The 16,159-nt window shown below is 37.4% G+C and overlaps 1 protein-coding gene across 1 annotated transcript in view; it reads left to right on the top strand.

Moving 5' to 3' along the window:
• Nucleotides 1-1,802: 1,802 nt before the first annotated feature.
• LOC149785838 (A disintegrin and metalloproteinase with thrombospondin motifs 16-like) overlaps nucleotides 1,803-16,159 on the top strand; it is a 172,387-nt gene continuing 158,030 nt past the window's right edge. The window contains exons 1-2 of the mRNA XM_089931138.1: nucleotides 1,803-1,820; nucleotides 6,247-6,307. Coding sequence (XP_089787264.1) covers nucleotides 1,803-1,820; nucleotides 6,247-6,307 — 79 coding nt within the window. The remainder of the gene's footprint in view (nucleotides 1,821-6,246; nucleotides 6,308-16,159) is intronic.

Raw genomic sequence — 16,159 nt, 5'->3', positions numbered from 1 at the left:
AGTCATTCTTTCACCACAGAACTAAATCAATCGATTAAAGAATTTTCTTCCCTTACGCCAGGAATGAATTTATATTAGTAGCGGTGCTATTATTAGCATGGTATGTGGTTTCATCGGTTGGAGTTTTATTTTGTAAATATTTTGATCCCGTAAATGAAATCAGTATCACCACATTTATCAAGATAAAAAGTTTCTTCTTTGAAAGGACTTCAACTACTCGGTCATATCTATATTTATTGTGTTCCTTGAGAGCAATTTATCATTTTCAGACTGGTTTACGTGGATAACACACAAGATTTCAGTTAATGGCTTCATAGTATTTCACATAATACCGTTTAGTTAAACATCAAAGGCTGGTTCTCCTTACAGTTTATGGCTTACTTGATCTTAGATGACGGCGAATTGTCTCACCTTAGCGTTGAAGATGACCTGGAGAGATAAGAGGCGAAATATAAAGGATGACACTGATATTTAAGATGAATATGGTATCGATGATATTTTGCAATTTGAAAAGTTCGTACTTTGTGTTTGTACAAAATTAGCAGAGAAAAGGCTTTCGGGTTGTTGTTTCTTTTTTCTTCAAACCATATATTCTCATACTTTGTTCACCATGTCGCGATGCTTTGTTTTTTAACTAACTGACCGACCAGTGATGTCAAGGTTGTATACTAGGCTTTTAGAGAGAGAGAGAGAGAAAAATAAACATTATTTGCGACGTTGCGGTTTTTCCCGAAACAAAATGTACATAGTCAATGACAAAAGCATGATCTTTATATAATTTACAATCCCATTCATTCATTCGTTCATTCGTTCGTTCGCTCGCTCGCTCGCTCGTTCGTTCGTTCGTTCGTTCGCTCGCTCGCTCCCAATAAAAATAACACTAACCAATTTGTGTTGTTAACGCATTCCCTGTCTGGATATTGTTATTTATATTTGTATTATATATGCATATGAATACCACTTTGGCATAAGGGTTGAATAAAATACTGAAAAATCAATAACTTTTCAAGCTTCAAGATGCACTAACACAAAAATCGTAAAACTTCTGTCGTGTTAGACGATAGCTCAACAGATGAGGAATTGACAAGAAACACAAAAATTGTTTCCTTATTAGCTCATCTTTATCTTTTATAGACGGGTTAAAGCCCCTTTTTAATTGACCTAATCTCTGTCTTTGGTCCAACTTCAAAATTCATAAGTTCGTTTGGTTGCTGAATTCTTTGAAAATTTAGTTTGCTTCTTATTAAACAACAATATCCCTTTAATTATAAGAATTGACTCTTAATGGCTGGTACGCAGCATCGAAGTAAAAGTTTTAAGGATCAGCGGCGTGATAGCCAGGTGGGGCCGTGTCAGTCTCTCACCTTTAGGAGCGTCAAAGTGAATGTGACTTTGTTTTACACCTGCTACCACGTTATTGCTAAGGATATAGCAAAATGGCTTCTGACATGAACGGATAATGATTTTATAATGATTAACAATACAAATGATATGAATTTTTAAAAAAATCATAGTTTGGAAAGTTACGCGCAAGATGATGTTGTTGATTTTAACCAAAAACGAAGCTTGTTGTGCTCTTTTTAAATTGACACCTTGCAGTGCAAACAAGCTTCATTTTTTGTGTTTGGCTATGGTATGCTCTTGAATCTGTCGTATCTCTTTAGTTTGGGTGGAACCATTTCCAAACTTGGTCGAAGATGGCAATTATGTTTTTAATGTTAACTTATCTCTGGAATATGTTTTCTATTGTTAGATTTAAATTAGTTCACAGCTATATAAAGTATAGAAACTTGACCTAAAGGATGCGAAGATCCCTGGAAGTGAGATATGTGCAGGTGTTATCTTTTTCTACGCAAAATGTGATCCCAGATGAAAGGATTAATTAATTCATCAGATTTGTCGTATTCATTGCCATTAAATTTACTGGAAACTTGTATTACCATCCGACACCCTTAATACTATCATCAGTCCTTGTTTACGATCATCTAGGCAAATAGGTGTCAGGGGAAGGGTTAATTTGATATGGTGGCGAAATTATTAGTGTTCACTGTGCTGTGACGGCTACTTTTTCCAACCAAAAATACTCTATCTAGTACGTCTGCATTCTGACTTAACGACAGTTGTCAGTCAGTAACTGCTTGCTTGGTACTTAATTTGTAATTGTTGTCGTTGTACAGACACCAAGTGGTACTTAGTTTGAAACTATAGTCGTTGTACAGACATATAGTGATACTTAGTTTGAAACTATAACCGTTGTACAGACAACTAGTGGTACTTAGTTTGAAACTATAGCCGTTGTACAGATACCTAGTGGTACTTTGTTTGAAACTATAGTCGTTGTATAGACAACTAGTGGTACTAAGTTTGAAACTATAGTCGTTGTACAGACACCTAGTGGTACTTAGTTTGAAACTATAGTCTTTGTACAGACACCTAATGGTACTTTGTTTGAAACTATAGTCGTTGTACAGACAACGGGTTTCACTTAGTTTGAAACTTTAGCCGTTGTACAGACATATAGTGATACTTATTTTGAAACTTTAACCGTTGTACAGACAACTAGTGGTACTTAGTTTGAAACTAGAGTCGTTTACAGACACCTAGTGGTACTAAGTTTAAAAATATAGTCCTTGTACAGACACCTAGTGGTACTTAGTTTGAAACTATTGTCGTTCTACAGATACATAGTGGTAGTCTTTGTTGATAATTTGGGGGAAATTAATTATACTGTAGAAAATGCTAATAATCCTAGTATTTATATACTAGGGTTGCTAATACGCTCAAATCATCTCTTTGAACTTCGCCTATATTGAGATGAATATGGTTATATATCAAAAAGGACTTAAACCAAAACAAATTTTACTTATCACAGTGATTCGCACAATACTGTCTCTTGGTTGGATGATAACTGTGTTTCTTCACATTCTGCTCATTCGGCACAATGTGATATGAGGAAATTCATACCCTATAAGGGTCCCACCATCGTTCTACTTTAATGACTCTCAACGCTGATCTACTACCTAGATTTGATTCTTGCCCCAGTGAACTCTTAAATTTGAAATACAACATCAATTGGTCAAACCTCATTGCCGAAAAACTTAATTATAGTCAAACGTCTGCATTAATAATAAACAAGATATAGATTCCATATTGTGTTGCGGTCTGTAACGATCATGGCTGTAGTAATCAGGTGCATATGAAACAGATTAACGGATTATACGCAAATATAGTATTTAAAATAAACTTTGTCCAACACTAATAAATCCAAAGATGATCGCCGAATTTATACCAGTTTGGAATGACTGTGTTAAAGATTTGCACCACTACGCACGAAATGCTTACCTTATGTAGTGTGATAACCGTAAACCTCATCATGGACCTCGCAGTAACTAAAGGCTTACCTGATGTAGTGTGATAACCGTAAACCTCATCATGGACTAAAGAAGAAGGAATAATTAAACACTGACACGCTTGCAAAAAAATTGTAAATTTTAGACTAGCATGAATTCTGGAGGCAAGTTAAACAAAAACGATTCGAGAAAGGAGTATGTTCTTTCAGCATTCAAGGACCTTCTAGTGGTATTGACTAAGCAGATGATCTGTGATCCAACAAACAGAAGTAAACAAAAAAGGAGGTTAATATCCAAGATCAGAGTTTATATGTAGAACAATTTAATTTTTCAGACAGTAGACTTCGTGTCCTTTTGATGATATTATTGGATTGTATGTATGTACATAACTTAGTTCCAGATGATTTCACAAAGGTGAAAATTATCCCGCTACTGAAATGTAAAATTTGTAACCTGATGGACAAAAATAAATACTTAGGACACTTATTTAAAAAAAAAAATATTTGAATGTGTTATCTTCAGCGATGTAAAGTCACGTTATCTCATAATCAGTTTTTTTTTTTTTAAAAACAGCACTTAACAGATTTATGTCTCTACGGAAACTGTCAACTGTTATGTAGAACCTGGCGGCCCTGTATTTGCATGTTTGTTTTTTAATACGCTAGTAAGGCATTTAAAAAGTTGCTTGATATTCAAATACCCGTCTACATATTTCATACTCTAGTTAAATGGTATAGTAAACAGTTTTACTATATGCGTTGGGGAAGTGTAGCATCCAGCTGTTCCATGTAACTAATGGGGTGAGGCAGGGAGGTGCTCTTTCTACTTTTTTTAATTTTAAAATATACATAGACGAGTTCAATCGGAAGCTGGATTAGTGACACATATGGTTACATTTGACTCCAAATGAGTTATTTCCTAACAATTTTAGTTTTGTTGGTAATATGTCATTGATAATTACTTCTATCGCAGGTTTAAGGAAATTATTAAATATACGTGAACAGTACACATTTAAGAATGATAACGGTCTAGCCCTTACATGTGTCATCAGTTTTATGCATTTAGGTAATATATTCAAATCCAATCAGTCAGATAATGAAGATATGATGAGACATTACCGATTTTTATATGCTCAAATATACATACTTCTACGTAGATTTAGAAATTGTTCTTTGACTGTCCAAAATAGATTATTCAAGTAAAAGATGCGATGTAGTTCACAGTCATTGGCAATGTTAATAATTCGGTCAATGTTGGAGTTACATCTCTTTGAACACTTGTATACAGGAGTTCCTCCTATTTTATTTGTCTAGTTGGTTTAAAAAAATATTATAACTAGACATTGCAAATATTGGAAGCTGACGACACAGTTTTAACTGGAATAGGCTGTTAGAGAAACCAGAAATGGACAGCGAGCAATCTGTCTACTTGCTGACATCAGGAGATTCCGTTGGCGTTGAAATGCCAAAAAAAGACGACAGTGTTTGCCTCCCCCTCCCTTGGCGACAGTCAGGTTAGAAATTATAAATCGGTCAATGAAAAGACAAACGTTTGTACATTTTTTAATATCTTCAACCTTTTTGTTTTTAAAATCGCTCAGGGTAGGTGTGCGAATACTATAGGCAACATCAAAACATATAAAGTACAAAGCTTGAAGCTTTATATATACCACTAAAATGGGACAGAATAAGCTGTAAACCCCAAACACTCTGTTTTAAAAAAATTGGGATATGTCGTTCCGTTCCATTTATATTAATTACTATCATTTAAATTAGAAGTACATTTTCAAGTAAACTTTACATTGATTATATCGCATATTTTAAAGCAGGTCAGTGAAGACAGATATAACATGTATAATTGGATAGCAGGTATAAAACGTATTCTTATATAATCACTGTCAAAAACGTGTTCCTGTATAATTTCTGTCAAAAACATGTTCCTGTAAAAACATGTTCCTGTATAGTTGCTGTCAAAGACATGGTCCTGTATAATCACTGTCAAAAACATATTCTTACATAATCACTGTCAAAAACATGCTCCTGTATAAACGCTGTCAAAAACATGTTTCTGTATAATCACTGTCAAAAACATGTTCCTGTATAATCACTGTCAAAAACATGTTCCTGTATAATCACTGTCAAAAACATGTTCCTGTATAATCACTGTCAAAAACATATTCTTACATAATCACTGTCAAAAACGTGCTCCTGTATAAACGCTGTCAAAAACATGTTTCTGTATAATCACTGTCAAAAACATGTTCCTGTATAATCACTGTCAAAAACATGTTCCTGTATAATCGCTGTCAAAAACACGCTCTTATATAATCGATGTAATCTAATAATCTCTTCACAATAGACGTGTGTACATCACTTAAAACGCACCAGGAAAAGTTTCTTGCATTCACTTTTTAAAACAGTTGTTGCTATGCTTCGCTTAGGCCTGCAGGCAGTACATTTCGTTGGCACCACGAATTTAAGCCTGCAGGCTGTACATTTCGTTGGCACCACGAATTTAAGCCTGCAGGAAGTACAGTTCGTTGGTATCATGAATTAAAGCCTGCAGGCAGTGCATTTTGTTGGCACCATGAATGTCCATAACATGGCTGTATTGCTAGATCTTTGAAAATTCTGAACTTCTTCCTAACAACTGTTTCTTGTTGAATTCTTGAGAACATTTTCACACCTGTTCAAAATCATATAAAAGATAATGCTTACAAGTTTCACCCATCTAAAATGGCACATATTTCAATTCTTTTTGTAGTACATAAAAGTGTCAAATTTCTTTTTGATACTCATATCAAAAAGAAATTTGATACTTTTATCAGATTTTTACTTTCTTTTGTATTATGTCCATCACTAAATAGAACTTAACTTCTATCTCTTTTCTTTTGCAGGTGATGCTATCCTTTATAGAAAAATCAAACTCCGTCTTCGATGAAAAGTTTCTACCTACAGGTAAGTTCAAAGTGGTTGGCATGATTATATTTTACCGTCTTTTGTCCATCGTCCGTCAGTAAGTCCTTTAGCAGATGTTTGGAGATCATCATGAAACTTAACACACAGTCATCAAGTTGGTCCAAGATGAAAATGATGCTGCTCGCGCATCAAATATGGCCGCCACTGAGGAAATCTTGAAAAGCTGCTCCTTCTAAATGGATCTGTGGTCCAATATATCTGCCGCAACGCCCATCTTCAAAAGCTTGCTGCTCCTACATGGGGTTTTCACTAAAAGACTTACAGGAAGTATAATTGGCCCTAATTAAAAATGCTGCTGATTTGATATCCAATATTGCCGCCGAAGTGGACATCTCAGAAATCTTGTTATCGTTGCTCCTCATACGTAAATGATCATATCAACATGGAATTTTCACTTAAAGACCTTTTATGATCTCTGTTTGTTTCTAAATAATAAAGGTGCCGGTCTGACGTTCAATATGGCTGCAACAGCAGCCATCTTTAAATCGTTTGGCAGCTCCTCCTTAACAAAGTTATAATGAAATAGAGTTGTGACCAAAAGACTTCTTACGAAGTTGGTCTTAAATAAAATGATATGATATTCAATATAACCGACACACAGCTGCCATCTTGAAAATCTTGTTTTCGTTACTCATCCAGATTGGATGGTAGTGGCAACATGAGGTTTTCATTTAAACACTTATGGCGTTTACTTGGTCCTAAATGAAAATGGTGTTGGTCTGACGTCGATATCGCCGCCACTTAGCTATCTTGGACATGTTCTTATTGCTGCTTCTCTTGACTGAAAGTCTTAATGACATGGAGTTTTCATCAAAACACTTCTTATGATGCTTGATTAGTCCAAGCTGAAAATGGTGCTGATATGGGGTATAAAATGGCTGTCACACTGTCCAGCTTGAACATCCTGCTATCACTACTCCTCCTGAATAAATGGTCATGCCAACATGGGGTTTTCACTAAAATACTTCTTATAATGTTGTCTTGTTCCCAAACTAAAACGGTGTTGATCTGATGTCCAATATGTGGTCATCTTGAAAATCCTATTTTCACTTCTCCTTTTAAAAGGAAAATCATTTTAACATAGGATTCTCATCGGAAGAGGTTTTTTTTTATTACTGTTTCTACTTGAATCTGATAAAATTGACTATCCCTCGATATGGCATCATGGTTAGTAACATTAAAATATTGTTATTTCTATTCCTGCCAAATGATCAGCTATATCAACATGGGGTTTTCACCAGTATACTTTGTGTGATACTTCGTTGGTCTTAAAAATAAAACGTTCCAGTCGTACATCCAATATGAATGCCACGACGGCTGTTGTGAAATTCTTCCCGTCACTACCCACCTCCATGAAAATATTATGACCTGGGATTTTCACCGAAAGATTTCGAATGATGTATACCTTGTCCTGAATGAATATGGTGCCAATGTGACATCCAATATGTCCACCACAGCAGCTAATTTTTAAGTCTTGTTATCGCAGAAGAATATCAAATATCCCTTGAACATTCAGCACCCAAGAAGAATAAATGGTTTTCTCTTTAATTCCTGGAAATTCTTTTTGCCCAGTAAACCGTCAGTTTCTTCGAGGGACTCGTTGTTTGTTTATAATTGTTCGTTACATTCGAAAAAGCAAGGCAGTATGGATACTATTATCGCTTCTTTGCTGATGCTTTATTATCTCTGTTATTAAAAACGCGACTAGCAAGTCTAATATACTTTCAGTATAATATTATTGGTATATAATAGTATATAATCGTTTTGGTACACTGTACACTTCTTACATTCTCACATTTGCACAAAACATTTCCTATTTATGTAAGGTAAATGAAAGCCAATACTGTCTTCAAGAGTCTGACGCTATTTGTGGTCTACAGAGGTTTCAGTCCTTTCTGTTTACAATGTGTTTTAATACCTATGTACAGTATTGCTACAACTTCATTATACGTATGCATTACAATGACTCCTTAATCTAGCTGTCAAAATAAATATACCGGCAGATAAAATAAACAGATTTAGTGTTTGTGCTGATTCATCAAGTTTATTTGATACATGATCGTTAGCATAAATATAAATTGTTGTTAAAGACAAGATTTACACTTAAGCTCAATTTTGACAGTATATTTATCCTTGCCTATTGACACTACCGTATACATCCCCTACCGGTTCCTACTCGAAGAGGAAGCAGCTTCTTTATAAACCGTTCAATTAGTAAACAATTAAGAAATCGTGAAAAACCTATGCAGTACATCAAAAACAAAACAACAGAACCTCTTAAAACTGCATGTGCATGTGATATTACGCTTTCCTCCGTATATTTGAAGCAAGAGAATTTAATGTTGTCGCTGTTGGTGTGGGTTTAAAGCCATTTTTCTGCAAATGGTAGGCAATATATGGCAGTTGGATTATCAGGTGAAAGAGTAACCCGGAAAGAATCACCTTGCACGCCGACTCACATATTTACATTGTCCGAGCTCGAATCTTGAACCCACGCGGACAGAGGTGAGATAGTAGTGATTAGGAAAGGTGAGCGCCTTAGTCCACTCGGCCACTTGCGGTATCTGAAACAATTAAATTTTTGGAATACCATAGTCCGATAAATCAACACCCCAAATCTGTGTTGATACTAATGGACGATATGTGGGTTTAATGTCACCTGTTCATTAAACTGTGCAAATCTGCTGCATGACCATCATTCCGGAACAATCCTGATTACATCTTTAAACACATACAAATAATTGATGACAGCCTTATCTAGCGCAAACTTCAAAATGACAACAGGACATATGGTTGTGCTATTCCTTATGGATTTGCAAGTCACCAATCATAGGATTTGCGCCAGAAATATAATGTACATGTCACAAAAAGAATTCGCAACCGCGAGAAATACTAGTAAATATATAAAATGTATACTGATGTGTGCAGCCAATATTTGCAGCAAATTACTGCAGCTTTTCATGACTAGCTGCAGTCAGCCCCTAACCCAAAATATCAACATGATCATGGGAGAGGGGCTGATTTATCGACCTTGGAGTACTGTTGGGAATATGAGAGATATCGTTTAATTCCAGTTATGGAACAGCCACACTGACTCTATTACAAAGAAGACAAACAACAACATAGCATTCCTTCGTAAAAATCTGTCTACATTCCCCGAAGAAGTAAAGGCTACGTGCTATAAACCCTTAGTACGCTCACCGCTGGATCGATTGGGACCTATCTAACAAAGCAAACATGGCCAAACTTGAATTAGTACAACTAAGGGCAGCACGGTTTACTACTGGTGATTATCGACTAACTAGCAGTGTCTCCACGATGCTCGAATATTTGGGATGGCAAGAGCTTCAAGCTCGACACCAACAAGCTAAAGCTGTTATGATGTACCGGATTGTACACTAGCTAGTTGATTTCCCTGCAGTATCATACCTCCAACAGACAGGATCTAACACTAGGAGACATTTATGCAGATTTCTCATCCCTTTTACCAGAGTCAACGCATACCAAGACTTCTTCTTCCCATCAGGAATCCGCCTGTGGAACTCCTCCCTAGTCAACGCCAAATCCATTGATGCTTTCAGAGCAGGGGTTAATATGTGAATCACTTAGCTCCAGACCAGGGATTTATTAGCCTGATTGTAGCTGCACTGCATAGTTTACACCATGTGCGAATATGTTCCAGAGGAAATAGCACATTATTGGAAGAAAAAGAATATGCTATTACAGGTATGAAGAAAAGAAAACCATTCTTAAAAAATACCTGTCTTAAAGGTTCTAAACGAGATGAGAAATAAAGACAGGATTTTGAAACCGAACTGAACTGTAAGATCTGTGAGACTCCAGGGCATGACTAGCCATTCGCTGTTACATTTCATGATCAAAAATGTTATTCAGGTTCAAAGATTCGAATGTAATGAGCTAATGACAGGTTTATTTGAGGCTAGATGTGGCAAATAATTGACTGCAAAATTCAATATATCATACTGGCTACATCCTGTTGTGCTAAGTTAGAAGGTTGAAGGTTGACAAACGAACGGGAGGGTAAAGATGCGTTTGATTTGATTCTTTTAATAGCAAAAGATAATTTTGAGTAATATACAGGGTTGCCTTGACACTTAGAACTGCATACTTTGGCACTTACACCAGTGTACCTTGACACTTAGAATACTGTACCTGGACACTTACAACAGTGTACCTTGACACTTAGAACAGTGTACCTGGACACTTAGAACAGTGTATCTTGATACTTGAAACGGTTTACATTGACACTTTGAACAGTGTACATTGACTCTTAGAACAGCGTACTTTGACAATTTCAACAGTGTACCTTGACACTTGGAACAATGTACCACGACATTTAGAATAGTGTACACTGATACTTAGAACAGAATACCTTGACACTTACAACAGTGTACTTTGACAATTTCAACAGTGTACCTTGACACTTGGAACACTGTACCACGACACTTAGAATAGTTTAAGTTGATACTTAGAACAGAATATCTTGACACTTAAAACAGTATACGTTGAAACGTAAACAAGTATAGATCATAGTCTATGTTCGTAAGAGATAATGTAAACGTGGTATTCATAGTAACAAATTGCTTCATCAAACTTTGTAGAATGCTTAAAAGATAGCAGGGTTGGCCACTTAGCAGATTTATCCGGTTGAACCATCATTGCCTTTGTGAAACAGTGTCATACAGAGCATTCTTTAAGATTTCTTTGTAAAATATCACATGACCGACCGTACAAAATTCTAATTTTGGCCGTTCTTTGATTTAGGGTGCAATATTGTACTATAACAGCATTTATGTCCCTTATGAATAATTTCTCCCGTTCAAAATGTTTATTAGAAAGTTACAGTTAAAACAAATATAAAAGACCTATTTCTTTCTGGGTCAGTGGTTAGCGTGCATGTCTGGCGATCGAACGGGCGCGGATTCGAATTCTTCCATCGGAACTTCTCATGTTGCTACCATGACGTGTCCTAGGGTCAAGGCTCTGCTAAATTTCCTTGGCACTAAAATAACCTACTTGTGTGGCTGTCCCGTAAAACACCAAACCAAAATCCAATGTGTAAGACTGTGTTCTAAAGTGTGATTGATAAAACGTAAGCCTGGCTTAATTTCATCTTATCAAATTGCTGGAGCCTAACTGTAACCTTAAGTCCACGGTCAATTTTTATCTCTGAAATCCAAGCCTGTTGCATCTTATGCGCGTCATGCATCAGTTAATTAGTTACACAAGCATTCACTTGCACATAGAGTTATACAGATAAATACTTGCACTGCTACAAAGAGTTGGATTTTGATTTCCTTATATGATGTAATTGATATGAAAAAATTGAAGAGGGTGTGAAGCCTCAATCGTAAGTTGAGAGGATGCAGTCAAAACGTTTTGTCCTACACTCGTTGCAAACCGACATCTAATTTAAGAGGTCCTTCATCACACAGTATACATTTTTATAATTGTCTCGCCTAATTTGAATTAAATGAAAATAATTATTTGATCACCTTCTCATTGTTTCATGGTATGCGTCTTATAGATCCCGACCTATTGGTTAAGTCTGACACTATTAATTTAGTCCATGTCATTATATGATACACACGTTCTCGTACCTTATGCTACACATCATCTCATACCTTATATGTCACACAAGATCTGATACCTTACATGATACACACGTTCTCATACCTTATGCTACACATCATCTCATACCTTATATGTCACACAAGATCTCATACCTTATATGATACACACGTTCTCATACCTTATGCTACACATCATCTCATACCTTATATGTCACACAAGATCTCATACCTTATATGATACACACGTTCTCATACCTTATGTTACACATCATCTCATGCCTTATATGTCACACAAGATCTCATACCTTATATGATACACACGTTCTCATACCTTATGTTACACATCATCTCATACCTTATATGTTACACAAGATCCCTTACCTTATGTTACACGCGATCTCGTGTGTTTATTGTTTACACACGATCTCATACCTTGGAGCCAAAATAGAGCATTTTTCTTGTTTTACTCTGATTTGTTGTGCCATTCATTGTGTCATGTACATAAAGATAAAAACGCCAAAACTGTGAAATTTATTTCCCGTATTTTATTTCCATGTATATGAGCTCTTATATGTATGTATATATGGCAACATAAATCAAACGTGGTGCACAAATGATGAACACAAACTACAAAAGAAAACAAAATCAGAAAGATAATGATTTTTTGGGGACAAAACATGATAATATCTGAGATTTTTATATGTATGCTCACGAATAATGTTCATAAAAAATTTGTTACGATTAAGAACTTGAATTCTTCATACATGAATAGTGTATCCTACAAGCTAATTTAAATTTTGGAAACTAAGGCAGGAACCTATTAAACACGGATATTTGAATAGTTATGCTGATATCAACTGTTGAATTGTACCGAATAACTTCATTAAAGAAATCCTTCTTGAGTTTTCTGTCTTCTCTTAGTGTTCATAGCTATCAGAGTTGTTTTTCGAGGATCAATGAAGTGTGCCTCTTTTTATTACCTACCCATTTAATCATTTAATCTTTCATGTTTGTATTCAACACAGCTGTTCCAGCAAACATTTCTGTAGCGCACACCCACATTATAACCACCTAAGTGTTTTCCTTGACGTCCGAGCATCGATATTTTTTTAATGTAATGACTCAAAATGTTTTAAATCCCAAATTCGTTTTTAATTTTATTTATGCTGAAAAGCTAAATACATTTCGAAAGCGTAAAAGAGTAGGTATATAATAAAATGCAAAACCGCATATGTGGTTTTGTTTCGAGTCGGGGGTGGGTGGATTAATTTGATTTGGCTAATGGATACGTCTTGGCATGACGCCATCCCTACGCCATATTTAAACGCGTTCTTTCATTTCAGGATAAAACATGTATGTAGTGTCGTGTGTGTATCCAACATATAATATCAAGGAAATATGTAACTGCCATTAAATATAGAATATTACGGAACTGCTTTTATAAGAAATTTTAAACAAGAATTAAATAATAGTATGTCACTGGCTGATTACAGAATGTGACATGTTAAATTATACAACCTGCTGCATAAATGTACAAATTTTACGGTATCCTTGTTTATGTTAGATAATTACCATAAATTATATGGTGTTATTACATGATACTACCTTAAAATAAACCGATGTTTCGCTGTATTTTATCTTGCGGCACAATAGTTTGTACATCCATTCTGACATGTTGTCGTGGCAGCTAATTTTTTTTTGTCTTGAAGTAAAAAGACGTGTCATTTATTTTGAACTTTAAGACAGTTGGTGAAATTCAAGGAATTCTTGTTTTAATGTTTTGATGTTTTGATACCTTCCTTTGTTGAAGGATATGAGACAGGTGTAACAAAATGCGGGCATACACAGAGACTGCATTTTGTCTTAGAAACCTCAGTCTGTAAAAAAACAAAAAAAAAAACATTTAGACCCGTGATGCTTTGACAATACGTGGATTGTATCTTTTAGGATGGTAGACTGGACTGAATAGCACCTACAGGGCTACTGTAAAAGCTATATTCCAGAGAGATTTACGTGGTTTAATGTGGTGGATCCATGGACCCCTGTAATGTTACATCCGATGTATAACTTATATTTCTGCATCATCCCACCATTCGTGCGTGCGCCTAAAGAGACGACAATATAAGTTGGACAAAACTTGTGCCGCATCTATTTTCTTTTCATAAAGACATTCGGATATGCTACAATTATACCTTTATTGAAAATGCATATTAAATTTACCCAAGTGCCAACCATGCAATTGTAAAGGAACTTTGTACCGATTTTGTTATAAACCCTGCGTATGATCATTTCGTCACTCGAAATCAGAATTTACAAATCCTTTATTTATGTTTTGCTGACAACTGTAAGTAAAAGGGCTAATCTGAATCGTAAAGGCGCATGGTTAGCTTACTTTACGTATAACAACCTTCTTCATAAATTATATCTTGGCATCCGTCCGTCTACGAGAGACGATGGCATAGCTCCAAAGTACGCTTTTGCTTATCCTTCTTTTTAGCTCTCTTTTCAGCTTGCTTTATTCCTCTCTTTTCCTCTGCGTTTTGAACTCCCTGCCTGACAGCTAGACGCCAGCTGGAACGCTTGTTTGCACAGCTCTCCCAGTCGTTGACATTGATGTTTGCTGTCTTCATATCCTTCTTGCAAACATCTTTGTAGCGCAGATGTGGTCGTCCAGTTGGTCGTGCACCTTCTGCTAACTCCCCATATAACAGGTCCTTGGGAATGCGACCTGGGTCCATTCTCTTGACATGGCCAAGCCAGCGAAGGCGCCTCTCGCTGAGTATGGAGAACATGATGTTCATGTTGGCGCGTTCTAGAACCTCTGTGTTGGGTACTTTGTCCTGCCACTGGATGTGCAGAATGCGCCGCAGACATCTCAGGTGGAAGCTGTTGAGTTTCCTCTCGTGTCTTGCATAGGTGGTCCATGTTTCGCTGCTGTAGAGAAGTGAGCTGAGCACGCACGCTTGGTAGACACGCAGTTTGGTCTTCTCTGTGAGGTTGGGGTTGTTCCAGACCCTCTGGTTAAGTCTGGCCATCACTGCTGCTGCCTTGGCAATCCTGCCGCCCACCTCAGAATCAATGGAGAGTGAGCTGGAGATGTTAGACCCGAGGTATGTGAAGTTCTCGACAACTTCCAAATTGTACCCATCGATGGAGACAGAGGGAGGGGAGTCTGTGTCCTGTGCCATGACATTTGTTTTCTTCAAACTGATGGTCAGTCCAAATTCCTTACATGCATGGGAGAAGCAGCATACCAGCTGCTGAAGTCCATCTTCCGTGTGTGATGTCAAGGCTGCATCGTCGGCAAAGAGCAATTCACGGATGAGTACCTCTGTAACTTTAGTCTTAGCACGGAGACGGGCGATGTTGAACAGCTTGCCGTCAGCCCTGGTATGGATGTACACTCCCTCGCTGCAGTCCTTGAATGCGTACTAGAGAAGCATGGAGAAGAAGATGGCAAAGAGCGTCGGTGCAAGGACACAGCCTTGTTTGACTCCGCTAACGACTGGGAATGCTTCAGATGTTGCGCCATTGAAGCACACTGTGCTGTGCATGTTCTCGTGGAACGACATAATGACAGCAAGCAGACGTGGGGGGAAGCCGATCTTCTGCAGGAGTCTGAAGAGTCCACTCCGACTAACCACGTCAAACGCCTTCGTCAGGTCTATGAAGGCAATGTAGAGGGGCATCCGCTGCTCGCGACACTTCTCCTGCAGCTGACGTAGTGAGAAGATCATGTCTACAGTTGACCTGCCGGCTCGAAATCCACACTGGGATTCTGGGTAGACGCGGGAGGCTAGGATCTGCAAGCGTGCCAAGGCAACACGGGCAAAGGCCTTTCCGACGATGCTGAGGAGGGAGATGCCCCGATAGTTGTTGCAGTCGCTACGGTCTCCTTTCTTTTGTACAAAGTGACGATGTTGGCGTCACGCATGTCCTGTGGGATGTATCCCTGTTCCCAGCAAAGGCAGAGGAGTGTGTGTAGGGTCTGGAGCAGTGCTGGTTTTCCGCTCTTGAGGACTTCAGGCTTAATGCCGTCGCTTCCAGGAGCCTTCCCACAGGCAAGGCAATCGATGGCTTTTCCGAGCTCTTCCAGGGTGGGCTGTGTGTCTAGCTCCTCCATGACAAGCAGGTCTGGAATGGTGTCCAGGGCAGTTCCAGTGACATTGTTTTGGGTTGCATATAGCTCGAGATAGTGCTCAACCCATCGCTGCAGTTGTTTCCCCTGGTCAGTGAT

This window comes from Sinohyriopsis cumingii, chromosome 13, assembly GCF_028554795.1.
Source record: "Sinohyriopsis cumingii isolate HCF-2022 chromosome 13, ASM2855479v2, whole genome shotgun sequence".
Taxonomy (NCBI): domain Eukaryota; kingdom Metazoa; phylum Mollusca; class Bivalvia; order Unionida; family Unionidae; genus Sinohyriopsis; species Sinohyriopsis cumingii.
The sequence above is the reverse complement of the archived record's forward strand: the minus strand, read 5'-3'. Positions and strand labels throughout refer to the sequence as shown.